General features: G+C 44.5%; 2 protein-coding genes across 6 annotated transcripts in view; both read right to left on the bottom strand.

Annotated features, from left to right (window-relative positions):
• Positions 1-3,196: 3,196 nt before the first annotated feature.
• Positions 3,197-9,377, bottom strand: hs6st2 (heparan sulfate 6-O-sulfotransferase 2). 5 transcript variants are annotated; one of them, XM_061236985.1, is made up of 4 exons: positions 8,669-8,716; positions 8,389-8,440; positions 7,797-8,271; positions 3,197-4,700 (listed from the first exon to the last, which is right to left on the bottom strand). In XM_061236985.1, the coding sequence occupies exons 1-4, from the start codon at positions 8,672-8,674 to the stop codon at positions 3,881-3,883; spliced, it is 1,353 nt and encodes a 450-aa protein (XP_061092969.1). In that variant the 5' UTR covers positions 8,675-8,716; the 3' UTR covers positions 3,197-3,880. The 5 variants fall into 5 exon arrangements, with proteins under 5 accessions (XP_061092969.1, XP_061092970.1, XP_061092971.1 ...); XM_061236986.1 differs by having other exon boundaries at positions 7,797-8,223; positions 8,669-8,689; XM_061236987.1 differs by having other exon boundaries at positions 7,797-8,223; positions 8,389-9,377.
• Positions 9,378-13,333: 3,956 nt separating this feature from the next.
• The window catches only part of gpc4 (glypican 4), a 37,119-nt gene continuing 33,245 nt past the window's right edge, over positions 13,334-17,207 (bottom strand). The window contains exons 6-9 of the mRNA XM_061235660.1: positions 16,292-16,444; positions 15,725-15,849; positions 15,350-15,522; positions 13,334-14,337 (exon numbers count right to left, since the gene is read on the bottom strand). Of these exons, the coding sequence (XP_061091644.1) occupies positions 14,111-14,337; positions 15,350-15,522; positions 15,725-15,849; positions 16,292-16,444 (678 nt within the window). The 3' untranslated portion in view covers positions 13,334-14,110. The remainder of the gene's footprint in view (positions 14,338-15,349; positions 15,523-15,724; positions 15,850-16,291; positions 16,445-17,207) is intronic.

Genomic DNA, 17,207 nt, shown 5'->3' on the forward strand with positions numbered 1-17,207 from the left:
GTTTAGATTCTTTACTGGATAGTCTGTTCAGGAGGGATACTAGCTTCTTCCATTTAAATGGCAAAGTAATCAGTCATACTATAGACATCTTTAATTAATGTATCTGATTTGCAACAACAAAATATATAGATGAGCCTTCAGTGTTAACAGCAACCACTCAAAAACAAAGAGGAGCCAGTCACAAAACGGCCACTTGTCTCTACTACTGTGATTGCAGAAAATAAATATAGAATGTAAGATATAAAGAGGCAAAAAAAATGAATCGCAAATCATACCCTTACTTATGCTGTTCCTATTTTACTCTAATTGTGGTAACAGTGCTGCCAATGCAGTTTTAATCTTGGTGGTGTTATGATGGACTTTGGATTCAGGTAGCTACCTACCTCACACCTGCATGCAGACCACGTATCCCATTTCAGCGCCTTCTGAAGGCAACAGAAAACATGACCTCAAGTTTTTAACTTGGGGATTAGTGTGCTTGGGGAGTTGTGTAAGACTTGCATGCAATACTCTGGTTATCTTCCTTTTTCATACTTGTTTTGGTTCGACACTGTGATGTCACAGAGTTGGGGGGGATCAGCCGTAAAAGAAGTGAAAGAAAATGTGAGACAATGTACCTGCTGCCAATCGGTTCAACTTACTACAGGAGCGTCACAAATAGATCCAAATTCAAACGCAAAATTACAATTGCGCACTTCATCTATCCATAACATACACATCTCTTAAGACATAGAAACGCACATAACCCCGTAACCGACCTGTCCAGACACACCAACATTCCTGTGGAAGAAGCAGTGATCTCCCCACTATTGCTTCAATCCAAAAGGTTGAAGATTGCATGTTAGTGTTTGGCTCCACCTGCTGGTAAGTCAGTAGTTATTCACATGTACCCACTGTGCCCGTATTACCTGTCCTTCAGGTCTATAAATAGTGGCGCCAAACTCTGTCACCATGGGGACCCCTGAATGCCCTTTTTTGTTACAGCCGAGCACAATAAAAAAAATAAAATAAAAAAAAACATGTTTAAGCTGTCGTACTACAACATAGTGCAGGGGTTGCTTGTTAATAATGTTATTTTCGAACTACCCATAGGGTCACAGTCACCCCAAGGAAGCCTGGTTTCAGTCAGAATAACCCTCACCTGACACAAGCATGGTTAACTGGTTTGAAATGGAAATATGGCTAAAATATGTCTATACAAGCTCAGCTATATCCATCTTCAACACAAGATGCTGGTACTGCAAGTACAGGTATTGCAGGAGAGATTACTTGGCGAGTAAAATCTATATTTCATCAAAAATTCAAGACTTTTGATAAAACTTTAAAACTGCAGTGCCTGCTGGCTTTTGGTGCAATTCAGTGGTTAAGCGCTTGAAGCAAGTGCCTACACTGAAGATATTTTTACTTCACATTTGAAGCAGAACAGCAAATATGATCGACCAAAACTACAGTTACACAAGATTAGGATGCAATTGTTTTGTCTTCCTTCCCAACCGCCTACAGGCCATTTTGCAACCACTAACCTCCAGCCAAGATTTCAGCAGTTCTCACACGCAGACCTGCAGCAGCAGGGCAAGACTGAAATCCAGCGCTCCTGCACAATTCTGTCAGCGGGGTGCTGATGCATCATGGATCCATTTAAATACAACTCAATCAGTGCTTAGACATGCAGACAGGAAAAGCCTGAACGCTTTTCTGACTTGCATACAGATAAATGACAGTGTTTCATAGTAAGCAAACTCCACCAATCGTCGACCAACTAAATTGGCAGTTGACTGCATATTAGTAGCCTCTATTAGCGATTACAAAAATTACAATGATCAACAATGACTGCAATTCACTTACCTCACATGGATCATCATCCAATAACTTGAAATAGTCATGTGTTGGTTACTCCGTTTAACTATGTATTATTAAAGAACAAATGATCCAGATGAAAGGCGAATGTTTTGGTGACTGTGCACTTCATTGTTTTTCATTTTTTGAATGAATGTTTTTGGCTTTTGCTAATTTGTCATTCCCAGTTCTGCCTCGTCAGTTCCCGACCCAACCCAGGGGCCCTCCCTCTGCAGCCCTCACTACAGGCCACACTGTGCAACTACAGCACTGCGGACGACTGAGGGAAGAGCCAAAACACATACTGTACGCTGATCACAACCGCAAACCTGGATTATCTTTATGCACTACTGTAGTATTTATTCATTTTTATAACGGAAGACCTGCAGGGTACAACGACGAGACAGGACGAGGGTGGGAAGCCACTGTGAGACTGCCATCATAGACACATATTCCAGGGGCCGTGTTACAGAAAGATCCTAACTCATAATCCCATCATATCTGTATAGTAACCATGGTAAATTCAGTTAGAACCTGATTTAAGAAAATAGCCATTATAGAACAAAAGTCCATTTTCCTATCCTAACTCCAGATAGGAAAAGTGTGTCACAGAAGCAACTTGCCAAAATCCTGAATAATGTGTCCCAACACTCATACGGATGACAGCAGGCAGCCTGTTGTTTTTTTACAGATAATTTTTATGCACATTTTTACAATGGTTCATCGTACCTGCAGGGTATAAAGATTGAACAGGACGAGGGTGGGAAGCCACTGTGTGAGACACACACTCCAGGACTGTGACTTCAAAGGAGACCAATCATTTAAAAAGCACTTCAATGAGAAATGCTCTCCAGTCAAGCAATTACAAATCCCACAGTAATTAGGCATATTCAAATGGAACACTAATGACAAACCAAAAATGGACTTCTGCTAAATTATTCATATTAATTTGATACCAGATCAGAAATGGCTTTAATTTTTGAGATGCTCTGAGATTCAATGTGTGTGTTTATATATAGTATGCATGTGTATGCATGCATGTTTGTATGTATGCATCTCTGTATGTGTGTATGTGTGTATGTATGTATGTGTGCGTGTGATTTTTATTCCTATCACAGTGACAAAGCAAACCCTGATTAGCCTAAAAAACAAAAAACAGTCTCAGACTAGCTCTTTTACCTGGTCTCCTTTTATCCAAGGACACAGTCCAGACCACTGGAAAACACACATAATTCTCCCATCAGCACTGAGAGCTACATTTCCAGAGCTGTGGTCCGATCTGAGATTTAAAGACACGGTCGTTGAAGGCCTTGTTGGTCTGCTGACAGCTCTGCGACGTGTTAAAAGAATAATGACGACATTAACATTCACACCTATATTTAAATTCCAACATTAATAGCAACCATTAACAGGAATCCAGGTAATTCAGCATCAAATAAGGGGTGAGCAGCCACTGAAAAACCTTCTTTAAAACACTAACAGGAAACAGAATAAATACAGGTGGAAGGGGTCAAGGGCCCTCATTGGGCATGAAATACGGGGGGGGTTCAGGAGGAGAAGATTAAAAAACACACATGTCCAGTAGTACACACAGGTGTAGAGTAAAAAAATAAAGCAGGTGTCGGGAAACAATGTACCTGCAGACTATTTGAATACTCTCAGTGATTCATGAACACCCCACAGTCTGACCAGCATGGTCTTTATCAGTCCAGTGAAGGTCCACACTGAAAGCTGAAATGTTTGTAAATAAATCCCTAGCATTACTGAAAATATACGAGTATGTTCTTTGTCAATCTTGAAAGAAGTCACTTAAAATCCTATGCACCACCTGTGGAAAATGAGTCTTTATCAACAGTAATAAATAGAGATTAAAAACTGGCCAACTACAAGTCCAAGCGGAAAGGAGCACTGTATGATGGAAGTGACGCTCGGTCAAATTTCACAGTGGGCAGGAGTGAATGAATGTCATCATGAATCTCATTATTTGTAGTTTCAAAACATTCAGGCAGCCTGTCCTACATTTCCCACAATGCCCCTCTCCTTATCACCAGTGCTCCACATTGTCCAAATAGTCGGCCATGGTAGTGTTCTCCTCGGGGTCCCACCACGCCGCCGGTGCGGGCACCTGTCCCCGGACTCTGTCCCTGCTCTCCTCTGGCCCCCAGTCTACAGGGGCCGGGGTGGGCCACAGGGGCCCCTCCCTGCGCTCCCCGCGCCTCCACGCCTGGCCCCGGGCCCTCATCCTCCTCCTCTCGCGCTGCCTCCTCTCGCGCGCCTGCCGCCGCTCCACCTGCCGGGCCCACTGGAAGCGCTGCAGGAAGAGGTCGCGGGCGAACTCGTACAGCTCCACGTCCCAGCGGTTGAGCTGCCGGATGCGGCGCTGCGTCTCGGGCCCGGCCTCCTGGCCGGCGGCGCTGGCCCGCGTGCCGTTCAGCTGCGTGAAGGGCGCGATGAAGGCCAGGCGGAAGGTGCGCTCGAACAGGTACTGCGTCTTGCGCTGGTACTCGGTCAGGCCGAAGAAGGCCATGCCCTTCAGGTTGCGCTTGGCGCTCTCCAGCAGGGCGGCGCCGCGCTCCGGCTCGCTGGTGGCCGACAGGTTGTAGCAGCCCACCAGGCTGAGGTCGGCCAGCATGCGCGTCTGCCGGTTGTTGGCCAGGTTGTAGGGGCAGTCCATGAAGTCGTCCAGGGTGCAGCCCGACCAGTCGTCGCCGGGGTAACAGCTGGGCAGCTCGGCCAGCGTGGGGGCGCGCCCGTCGCACACGTGCAGAGAGGCCTTCCAGGTGGCGCCCCGCTGCACGTGCCGCCACTCGCTCAGGTAGCGCCACACCGGGTCCCGCAGGATGGTGATGTAGTAGTAGTTCCTCCTGGGGAGGGGGGATGGGAAATGTAGTTTTATGAGCATTTTCAAGCTGCAGTAACCTGCGATAATGTCATACCACTGCAATCCACAATATGATGTCACTGCTCTTACTGAGAAAAGGGTAATTCCATTTTAGGCGTTACCCTGCAACACAAATTTGCAAAACAGTGCATGTACTTATTTCTGTATTATTTTATCTAGTTGAAATGAACGTGTTCAGTATTGTTGCCATTATATTGTGTTCTAATTATTTCACACGTAGTCAGAAATGTCTTTTTTTTTTTTTTGGTGAAGTCTGCTTTTAGTTACTATGCAGCTCTATAGTGGAATAACATTCAACTATCCCTTTAACTGGAAACACTGGTGCCACTTAACCAATCCAAAATACTAATCAAGGACTTATTCTTGTACATGTGTACTCCCTATACGTTGCTACCTCTATGTGTGCTAATTTTGTGGTGGTTTTATGAATGCTTGTATTTTTTATTGCCAGTTTATTGGCATTTTTATTTACTGTGTTTCTCAATTGGACACATTTTAGAGTATCTAGGTCAGTGGTCCTGGAGCCTCAGGGTCCTCTGGTTTTTTGTTTTTGCCTTAATATTAGCAACCAATCCACACCCAAGGAACCAGGAGGTCAGTTAACAGTAATTAACTGCTTTATTTAATCAATTAAGTGCTGAGTAACAACGAAAGCCAACACACCATGTGGCTCACCAGCACCAGGAGTGAGAACCACTGCTCAAGGTGAGCCTATATATATTTTTTTGGATGTTTTAATGTGGTGTTGTGCAATGTGCATGTGGCTCTATTGCCAATGAGAATTTGGTCTCAAGTGACCAGCCAGTTTAATAAAGGATACATAAAAAATAAAGGTATAACATGGGTTAGCCATCTCTCCCCTTTGAAACCTAAATCATAAAAGCATATTATAAAGTGTGCAGCTCCAAACATAAATCGATGCATTGTAATGGAAAATAACCGCTACATCACATCAGAGCCAGCACCACTCTAGATTATACACAAGCCCTGCAGCTTAGTTTCGGTTGGGTTTTATGAGTAGCGTGACAAGTTTATTTTAGTTTCTGTTAAATTTTTTGGAAAACCCCAGCCCTGGCCTGCACACCTCCTTGAAGCCCTGTACTCGTGCTATTCTGTGCCTGAAAAACATGAAGCCTTCAACACATTTAACATTAACGGATTTTATTGAAGCCAAACTAAAATTATTTTAATACATCCTGGGAGCTGTATGTCCTCACCAGCTTTCCAGAAACAGCCGCACTGACCATTCAAAGTTGAGTCCAAATTCAGCCAACAACAGTGGCTGATGAATGGTTGTGATCACAATTCCAAAAAACTAAAGTTTGACTTGCTTATGTTCACCACACATGGAGACGTCCCTCTTATAAGCACTTGTAAGTCACTTTGGATTAAGACTGAACGCTATAGACAAAGCAATGTGGTCACATAAAACAGGGGAAATCAGACAGCCAGCTGAATGAAAACACAGTTGTGCAAAGACTTAAGTCCACAATGAATCAGTTTACATAGAGGCAAACAGACATGAAAAATGCTGTCAATCAAAAACAGTGCACAAGCATGAATGCCTTTTCTAGGCTTCTATTTTCTAATGAATAATAAAATTTTAAAGTAGCACATACAGTAGCCGGATGACAGCATCATCTAAATCTGTTGTTTGAGCTTGTCAAAAGTGATGAGAAAGAAAGTGTGTTCTGCTAATTCAACACCACAGACTGCCTCCACTTCTCTTTTCATAAATGAAGAATATACAGCTATACCCTCCTTTATAGTGACGTCAGATATTAGTCCTTCAAGGAGCCAAATACAGCAGCCTAAATGAAAGAAGGACACCTATTCAAAGCCTACCCGTTAAACAGTATCAGAGAGATTTTAGCTCACACTGGCCCTGTGTAAGCAGCAGAATTCAGTACTGCAGGTACTGTGTTTATAGATAACCATAGAAAGCTAGGCATAATGACCTACTTTCCAGCAGCTGTGCTGGTGAATAGCAGACAGTATGCGGCTGCTCTGGTACCTGAACGTGGATTGATTATCCACCCCTGAGAAGGTGGGTAGAGGGAATCTATCCCAGCATTAATGTATGTATGTGTGTGTGTATGTGTATGTGAAAGGGGGGCAGGTGGTCTGTAAGGAAACGGCCTCATCTTACAGTCCTATAAGCCTGACCAGGTTGACACCATCACTTTACCTATAGGCATTCAACAGGCGCTCTTATCCAGAGCAACGTGGACAGCTTACATTTTACCCAAGATCAATTTCTACAGTTGGATATTTACTGAAGCAAACTGGGCCAAGTATTTTTTTTTGCTCAAGGGTACAACGGCAGCGCCCCACCTAAGAATCAAACGGCTAACCTTGGAGTTGCAAACCCAGTTCCCTGACAATTATGCTCCACTCCCACAAAGCATCAGGCACAGACAGGGCTCCAAATGGAGGTCAACTCAACCACTGACCTATAAAATAACACTGGCTAAAATCTGGAAGAACCAATTAGATGGTAGGAAACTTGTCTCACAAACTGTAGACGGTGCTCTTGGGACCAGATGCTCTTGGGACCAGACTAATGAGGGACAGTATGTTCTAGGGCATCAAAAACACTCCGCTCCTCTGGGGAATCAAACTGAACAATGGTCCTCAAAAAACAGACATTGGCTGTTGCCTCTCATGGCATCATACCGCTTCCTCTAGGGGTGTAAAAGATCCTTGGCCTCCCTCACATTCAAGCGCAAATAGTAATACGAGGCTTCTTTTATAACAATAAGATAACTTCTACACAGTTCTACACAGGGGAAAAAATGAAGCCTCACTATTTTATCCTACAGTGTCAGGCCTGTTGAGGGCAGAAAGTGGCCTGTAGTGACAATGTATCCACGCTGGATAATTACAAAATGTAGCATTCGTTAGTTACAGTAGTTCGTATGTGACCAATCAAGGCAAACAGACTTATTGGATTTCATATACTGCTATAACGGGTTCCACTTCCCTACCCTGTTTATAAAACTAATCAACTCAACGCCACAACGCATTAACCGTTATTATATCGGGTCAAACGACTCACCTGGGCCCGTTCTGCATCTTTGGGGGCTCTCGTGTGTCCATGAGCGACGGGACACAGCTGGTCAGCTCGGTCCAGTCCGCATGAAGCCCGCAGCTCCAGCCAGTCGAGAAGCGAGAGAAGAGCCAGGTCTCCCGCTTCCCTGGCCTGTAACAGGTACACTTCTTTTGGCCGGCGTGGCACTCGCACGGCCTCTCCAGCTGAATGTTACGCACCAGGTGACGGCCAAACGTTGTGCCTCCGGTTTTTTGAATGTGCAGAAAGACAATTACATCGTCGCCCTTAATATTGAAATCTACGGACCGGTTTAGGTCGCCCGTTGTGAAGTTAAAGCGGGGTACAAATCGGGCCATGGTTCGGTCTTCTGCAACATATGGGTCGCCACTGTCTCCATCGTTACGGTCTCCTCCGCCGCGAGACGCACTGTCGCCTAGTTTGGAGGACAATGAACTCAGGCGGAGCAGCTGGCAGTCTGTACCTGGGCAGACGTATTGTAGGACGATAACGCTGAAGAGCAGGACCATCACCAGGGCCAACAGCAGTCGGCTGTGGTTGGATTCCATCTTCTCTAGGTGAACCAAAACGCATTACTCACCTGTGCAGCCCCACTGCCTTGGCCGGGGAAGAGATGCTGCTCGACTGGGAGGCTACATAAACAAACGGCTAACGTTAGCCAGCTAAATAATGTCAGTAACCCGTAATCGAAAACGAGAATGCCGTGGAAAGTAGGCGGTAACAGCAGTAATTTAAGTAAGAAACTAACTTGTGTTAAAAAAGGTGAAAGCCCTCGAGCAGTTCTGATTAGGAAGGTGCCATGTTTGTTACTGAAGTAAGAATAGAATACGGTTCTTCCAACGCTCTTGGTGTGTGTTTACCTCCATTATGATCCCTAAACCGTTCTTCCGCTCCCAGCAGCCCCCGCGCTTGTGACGAAGAGGCAAGGAACGAGGGACATGTTTTCAACAAACTGGGCATGTCGGACTCTTTGAGCTTTTATGTAATTATGTGTTCTTGCTGGTAACACAAGACTAGTTTAAGTTGTAGAAATATGGAGATGTGTTTTTAACTGAGTAGATATACTCACGTCTCAACACCTAAATCTAGTTATAATGATGAAACTGATATGTTTATCGTGCATGCATGTCTTTGCTTCTCCCCCTTAAATTCCATACTCAATGTTTCCCCAAGTTTGAAGAAACCCAAGAGCAGTCCTCTCAAGCTCAAACGATAATACTTAACATCTAAAATATTGAATTTAAAGTATTCAACAAACATGTCCGTTTTAACAAAGACTTGTGTGGATATATAGGGCAGTGACCTTAAACTTACTGCCTACTAGCCTATGTAACTTTTTAAACGGAATTACTGTCATTCCTTACTGATCAAATAATGTTAATTTCTTAGTCCTGAGATGTAATTTGTGTATGTTAGCTGAACTGTACGGCGTATAGTGGTTATTTATCTTTTCCAAATAGCTACTGCTTGGTGTTTGATTGCTGCATCATGCTCACTCAACAGGCATAAAATACATTCAAGACCATCGTGAACCACGAGGTAGTAACATAGGCTACATCTACAAACAACATGAAATAACTGAAACTGCTATCGTGGCTTTAGAATTGACTGAAACAAAACGTGATCATTTGATTCAGGTTGCACAGACGTATGAATTTGTTAGCCATATAATACCTCTGCTGTGATCAATTTCAGATTTACATTGCGATTAGCTAATATTGTTGATACGCGACATGAAAGATTATGCGTCTATATCCATTATTAACTAATAAACGCTATTTCTCGGTTTTAAACTTCACTTGTAAGTTCGTTTCAAATTATTTAGAAAAGCTTGTCGGTACCGCCGAAATAGCTCAGTTGGGAGAGCGTTAGACTGAAGATCTAAAGGTCCCTGGTTCGATCCCGGGTTTCGGCATTTTGAAAACTCGCAACTTTAATTGTGGTTCGAGGTATGTCTACTTGGTTATAGCCTAGTCTCCATTGGTTTAGTAAAATATGTAAGCCTGCGTCTCACAGAACGTGTCAGAACATGTCTTGACAGAAATGGAATGACCTAACACACATACCCCCATGTTCTGTAATTGTGAAATATAGAGTATATAAAATATGCACATTTTATTACAAGACAATATTTATACCATCTGAAAGCAGGAGTAGCCTATGATCAACTTGGCCAAAATCCAATTATGGGGTTGGTCAGTAGCCATTATAACCGACCTGTTCAAAATATTTAAAACGGTCAGTGGACCAAATGGAGTGTATCGATTTCTGTCACAAAATGTGTTGCATACAGATGGAAGGACATTTGGGGAAAAAAAAAAAAAAGACACAAAATACCATTTAAATAGTTGCAGTCTTTATTTCAACAAGACTAGGAAATGTTTTTAATATACTTTTTTTTTTCTTACATTTTAGTATCTATCTTTCTCCCCTCCAGACATGTTTAGCAGATACTCTGAGAAAGTACAGAATTCATTGGACTGTTAATATGGCCTCTTTCAGAGACATCTATAATGGCTGTTCAGTATTTACAAGTAACCCTTACTCGAACAGGGATTCCCCCACCCACCTGTTATAAGGATTTTTCATAAGGTTTTTGTGAGGTTGTTCTGTTGGGATTTCAGTCTCAGGACTTAAGTCCTTCTTGTACCAGAAAGATGAGCTCTTATTACAATTCTTCTTTGAAACCAAAAGGCCATACAGGTTCCCAGAACACGCATAGATAACCCTGGTCCTGGAGTGCTCACAGATTAGGTATTGAAGCGTGGATCAAAAACCTGACAGTTGATCAATTATAAGTCTAAATGGATACTCCAGCACTGACCTGCATTCAGTAAGTCTAAGGAATAAGCAAATTATGTAGATGAGGGTTTGGAAGAAGCAAAAAGAAAGGCTTGAATCATATCTGGCATTCCAGGACTAGGGTTACATACATACTCGAGAATGCCCGCAGCAGTTGAAATTCAGTGACAAGAGTTCCTACATCCCTGTTCCACACCACTGATGTTAACTGTAGATCCACATGCCACTAGCTTGCATTCAAGTTCAGGTCTTGCGACACTTGACTGGGTGAGAAAAAAAACAAAAAAAAAAACACTTGGCTCTTTGGATGGCCAGGACCAGGTATGGATAGCACTACACTAAGCTATATACTAGCCCCAGGCACAAAATATTTGGGACAGAGGCATTCTTATGGCAATTACTGGGGGTCAGATCGATCCGTCTCAACATGCACAAGAATTCATCCAACTGAGCAGCGGTAGGAGGAATCCAGACATGGCAAAAGCACAGTGTATTTCCATGATTTTAATGTACACACCACAGATCTGCAGACTTTCATATTAGGGTGGGGGAATAAGCACATATCTATGTAAACTTTCACGGATCATCTTTAAACGTGTTGTTCCAAAAGCTTCTGGTCACCCTGCTTAGAACAATTCCCTTCCTCCTTCCATGTCCATGGGAAATGGAGTCATGAATCCAAGGGCTGGCCAACTTTGTTCCTCTGAACTTCAGCGGGGTCCTGCTTTTCTTTCTGTCGTCAGCCTGAACACCAACTCATGGGATGGTCAATCAAACGCCGTTTCCCACTCAGTTAGTTGGCTGCTGAAATGCACTGCACCTTCGACACCAGAAGGTTTGAGGTATACTGCAGCTGTTCATCGTCAACCCAAGCGTCCTGATAAAACCACTTCCCTCAGCCGGATGACAATCACCTCATTTCAAAACTGACTACTGTTGACAAATGGAACTGTGGCTTACAAAGCCTTTAAAAAAAAAAAAAATACAAATGTTATTTTAAAATATGTAAAACCTGGATGCCATTACAAGAAAAAACTAACTTTTCACTTTATTAAAAATGCATTTTTATCTGTATATATAAATATATATATTCTGTTTCAATACTGTATTTTTAGATACTTATGGAAAGTATTTTTGAAGGCATGTTTGCAATGCTTTTAAAAAAAGAACATGCAGGTAAATAATTTACTGTACAAGAGCTAATGGATGTGGAACAAAGTGATTTTACCAGATCTACAGGTTTTAGGAATTGGTACCGATTGCTTATGAGGCTTGTCAGTCATCTAAAACAATAAGACAAATATAAACTTACAAGCATATATATGGATACATAAGCAGACTTGCTACAGCATTTGTGTCACTTCCTTTTCTGTTGTAGAAGAAATCACACTGACATGCTGCGTGGCTCAACTATTGTCCACTAAAGTAGCATTTGCCGTACCAACATTAAAAAATTTTCAAGGTAAAAAGAGTCGCGAGAAAGGCACCTTGAAGTTATGCAAGGTACGCGAGATTCACTCGGCGCCTCGAGGCACTGAAGGGTAAGAATAAGGCAGAATTCTCGCAATGGGTCTGGTCAAATTCTGAGCTGAAATGTGTGTGAATGCAAAAGAAGAGGAAGTAAGGTTACAATTAGTGAGCAAAAAGACAAAAGCACTTGTTGGAAACCAACATCTATGACCACTCCTAAAGCTCCTCCCATCCTAGCCATACTGAGACCTCTGGCTGGAAACAGCTGGCATTTTCACTCAAGTACCTCATATATATATATATTTGTACATTAAAAAAAACAATCCCTCCACATAAACCCTGTACTGTTTTCATCATTGTACTCCTGTTTCTACCTTAGACCTCTGATACAGACACGAAGCCAGAGCGGGTCGTTTTCTTTAGCATGAAGTCTAAAGTACACACAAAGAAGTTAAAGTCCAGATCAAGCATCCAGTCAGGTGATTTTTCCCAGAATTTGCTTTGCCGTCCCTAAAACATCTTAGGGTTGATAGCATAACGAGCAGCAGAACTGGACTGGATCTCAACCTAGTTCAGTCATCCTGGACTGGATCTCGACCTAGTTCAGTCATCCTGGACTGGATCGCGACCTAGTTCAGTCATCCTGGACTTGATCCCGACCTAGTTCAGTCATCCTGAACTGGATCTCGACCTAGTTCAGTCATCCTGGACTGGATCTCGACCTAGTTCAGTCATCCTGGACTGGATCTCGACCTAGTTCAGTCATCCTGGACTGGATCTCGACCTAGTTCAGTCATCCTGGACTGGATCTCGACCTAGTTCAGTCATCCTGGACAGGATCTCGACCGAGTTCAGTCATCCTGGACTGTCAGTTTTGCCTTTTTGGGGGGTCTCACACCCAATTCCACCCACATTTATTTCAACACTGGGACATCACCCACAATCCCTTTCTCCACAAAACACCATCAGCTTATGTTGCTAATGTACAATGGGAACATTTCTGTTGTTTAAGTCTAATTGGCGAACCCAGCAACAGAATGTATACAATTTTATATATACCTCACACTTGTATATGCCACACACACACACACACACACACACACACACACACACACCAACACGCATACCTTTCACCCACATCCCCCGACCCTATACCACCCCAACACACCTGATTCCATGACCTCTACCTTAAGCTCCTCTCCATGCCCCAAGAATCACCCCCCCTCCCTCCCTCCCTAAGACTGAAACCGGTCCCAATTTCCCCCCTTTAATAGATCCTTGGGCAGCTGGTTTCCTGTAGAATGAATTCTGTCACTGCCCACATAGCGCTCTCCAACCAAATATTCATACACCCCATCCCTAAATCCCCTTCTGACACAAACCAGTGCACGGACATGCACACACAGTCACACGCGGGCACAGACACACGGTAGAAGCAAATTACAGCAAAATTAAGAGTGGCCGCTAAAAACACTAGATGGCTGCAAGTGTAATGAGTGTAAGTGTGTGTGTTTTCTGGGAGGAATCTGTGCACAGTGATGGCATTTCAGAGCCCTTAGTGTGATTGGGGTACAGTACGCACCTTTACAGATCCACATAGTCTCACATCACGCTCAAGAAGCCTGATAAAAACAGAAAGCTAAGCGATGCTACTCTATATAAAATTAGTCAACACTGCAGTTGAAGATGTGTGTGTATGGCTGGGGTAGGGGTTCAAATAAAAGAAAATAAAAAATAAAAAAAACAAGCTGGTTGCAGGAATATAAAGATCATATACAGAAGCAAATCAAAAGGAGAAGAAATGTTTGAGGAAAAATCCCACTGCTGTACACTGATGTCCGATGACAAAAAAAAAAAAAGTGAAGTTATCATAATATTAATAACTCAAGAGTCTTCCCCAGATGGCAGCCAGACCAAGGTCCTGAAGGCAGTCTTTTAATGTCTTTCTCTGACAGTCCCCACCCTTTCTCTCTTTCCCTCCTCCTCCTCATAATATGGTTTTCCATCGCTCTGTTAGTTTGTGGTTGAGTTTATCTCCAGTGGGGGGTGAGCAGGGCCAGTGCCAGGCCCCCCAGGGCCAGTGCAGTACTGCCTCGTGCCAGGGCAGCTCCGTTTCCGGAGCCCACCTCCTTGTGCACCACCTTGACCAGGCGGGGGTTGAAGGGGACCGGGGTGGAGAAGTAGATGTCCCGATCCTCGTCGCAGGAGGGCGAATCACAGCCACTGCCACTCTCCTCTGCACCGCTCCCGCCCTCCTCTGCAGAGAGGGAGAGAGGGAGAGAGGGAGAGAGGGAGAGGGAGAGGGAGAGAGAGATTCATAAAATTAACTTAATATAAACTTAATATAGTTCAGGTCATTTTGTTAGAATAAAATCAGTAAATCTGTTTCTTCAATCCATTTCAGTTAATATTTGCTAAATATTGATATTTAAAATAGTCCAACAGTGACCTTTAGAGGTCAATTGCACAATTACTCCTGCTTTGCTGAACTATTACTGGTATTTGAGGCTTATAGATGAAAGTTGGTTGAGTTTGCCAGAGTTCCAGAGTACTGACAATGGGTAGGAGGCTAACAGAAATGTCACTTTAAACGCAACATCATCTTTTTAATATTGTGATTTTGTACACAAAGAACCTAACTGCTCAAATTAAGCAGCAGACAACAATGGCACAAACCACAGAGGAGCAAGAACTTTGGATCTACTGTTGAGGGAATGACAGAATGTCAGATAAGGGGGGGATCAGAATGTAGCGGTGTGAGAAAAGTTATTTGAATGTAAGATACTTGGGCAGGGGGTATATTAGAATGTGTCGGGGCGAGATCATTATTGTGGGAGACAAGAATGTGAGATACTGTGGGGGCTGGATAAGGTAGTACAATGTGAGATAAAGAAGTGGAGGGGGTTGGGATGAGGTATGAGAATGTAGGGTGAGATATGGTGAGATACTGTCGTGGGTGGGGTGGAATTTGAGACTACGTGGGGGGAGAGAAACACCAGGTACGATGTTCGACAGGGCATTTCTTGCCCTTGTATGGGAAACACAAGATCTACAGTACGAGAGGGACAGAAGGGAGGGGGGGGTTGAGTTTCACCGCTGAGTTTTGTTTGCACACTTGTCTATTCTTGTTGCCACCTTGTTGAATTGTTTATGACTCTGATGCTGAGGGAACACAGAGGGAATGTTCTAGCAGGTGAGGGGTAGATGTAAGAACAGAAGACGCACGCCCTGAATGGACATAACGTTCCACCCAGGTGTGATGACCTCACCGGTGTCGAAGGAGATGTCGTTGCCGCTGTGGGCCGCCTTCAGCCAGCTGGTCATCTCCTTCAGCACCGCGATCTGCCGACGAATCACCATGTCCGGCTTCGTGACGTCCACCTCCACGTCCGGGTTGGACACCTGGTTGGCCAAGCCGTTACCCATGACAACCGACTCGTACCTGAGGCAAGGGAGAGAGGGTGGAGTGAGGGAGGGTTGGGGGGCTTCCGGTTGAGCGGTCTGCATCTGGAAATTAACAGATGACTGACGGTGCATTCTCTAGTCATATCAATGTCAACAAGAACAATCTTGACATTCTTCTCCTCATCTGTGCCCCCTCCATTCCTTCTTCCCACACTCCTCTGTCCTCTCCCTCCCCTCACCTGCTCTTGGCGGTGCCGTTCCAGCACTCGTCTCCCGGCGCGACCCTCTCCCCGGCGCACACAGTCTCCGGCAGGGTGGACCAGAACTTCTTGGCGTGTTTCAGCTTCTTCTTCACGTCCGTCACCTGCAGAGAGGGGCAGAGGGAGGGTGAACGCTGTACATATCACTGCACCTGTGCCTTTCCCACCCTTTCCCAGGGAAATAAGCATGAAGAAATCGAAGTGAACTTGGCTTGGCATTACATTAGTTCAACATTAGATGCACCTAGTACCATACAATCTTTGTTGTGCCATTTTAACCATTTTAACCTGTGGGGGGAATCCGAATGTAATGCCAAATGTGAACAAGCAGTATGACTGAATAATCTTTTTTAAATTTGAGAAGCCACAGGTCTACTGGTTATGGTGCAATTCACCATTGTGTCACTGGCGACAATGTGTTTTGTGTCCAAGGCCTAATCTGGCTGCCAGTTGAAATATCTCCAAAGCCTGCGCCTGTTCAGGATTCGGTTTTGAGACCTGGATGGTCTGGCTGGTGCCTATCCATCACCTAATCTGTAGTCTTACCAGTCTGTCGAGGCTGGTCCCAGCTGCTGTGGTGGGCCAGGCGTCGGGGGTATACGGGCGGAAGCGTCCGGTGAACCCCCCACTGCCCTCCTTCAGGGAACGCCGGGATCTGAAGCCTGCTGCCAGCTTGGGCTGCCCACAACCCTGGAACACCTGGAGCAGATGGGAGGTGAGGGGGTCTGTCAGTCAGGAATCAGAAAAGTACCACAAAGTCCCAGATATGCTTTATTAACAAACCAACGGTCAGCTGCCTCTAACAAATCACAATCTTGTGGAGGTGTGTCCTCCAACCAGTGGCAGCAACTACTGGCCTATAAGATAATACTGGCTATAATGTAATACTAGATAGAATCTTCCCATCAGCAGCCAATCTAGGCCTTGGAAACAAGGGTGCAAATCAATAACATAACATAAAATTGAGCACTTCAGTGCAGAAACCCACCGAAACCCAGCAGACACTACAGCCCTCCCAGCTGTAGGGTGAGAGAAAAAGTAGACACAGCCACCCCCCACCCCAGAAAAACAACCCCCTACCCCCACCGCACTACCCCCTGTCAGTTCCTGGGCCAGCAGGCACAGACCAGGGAGCCATTTCACACAATGTCACCCTCCACACCCTGGCCCTTCTCACCCCCTTCCGGAACAACGTTCACAGGCAGGTGTGAGTTCTCCCAACATACTGCCACACTCCGGAGTTCAGCCTATCCCCTTCCACCACACTTTCCCCCCCTTACGGTCCATTCACCACTGAAAAAAAGGTGGAGTGATATTTCCAGCCAGGTCACTGTTCTGGCCTTGGGTGTGATCATGGCTGATTTCTGGGAAGGCATATTTTAAAGGAAATGGTTTAAAGTTCATTGGGGTTGAAGACAGTGCCCTGACCCCAAACTACAGCAACTCAGTCACAACAACAGAT

Source organism: Conger conger, chromosome 3 (genome assembly GCF_963514075.1).
Source record: "Conger conger chromosome 3, fConCon1.1, whole genome shotgun sequence".
Lineage (NCBI taxonomy): Eukaryota > Metazoa > Chordata > Actinopteri > Anguilliformes > Congridae > Conger > Conger conger.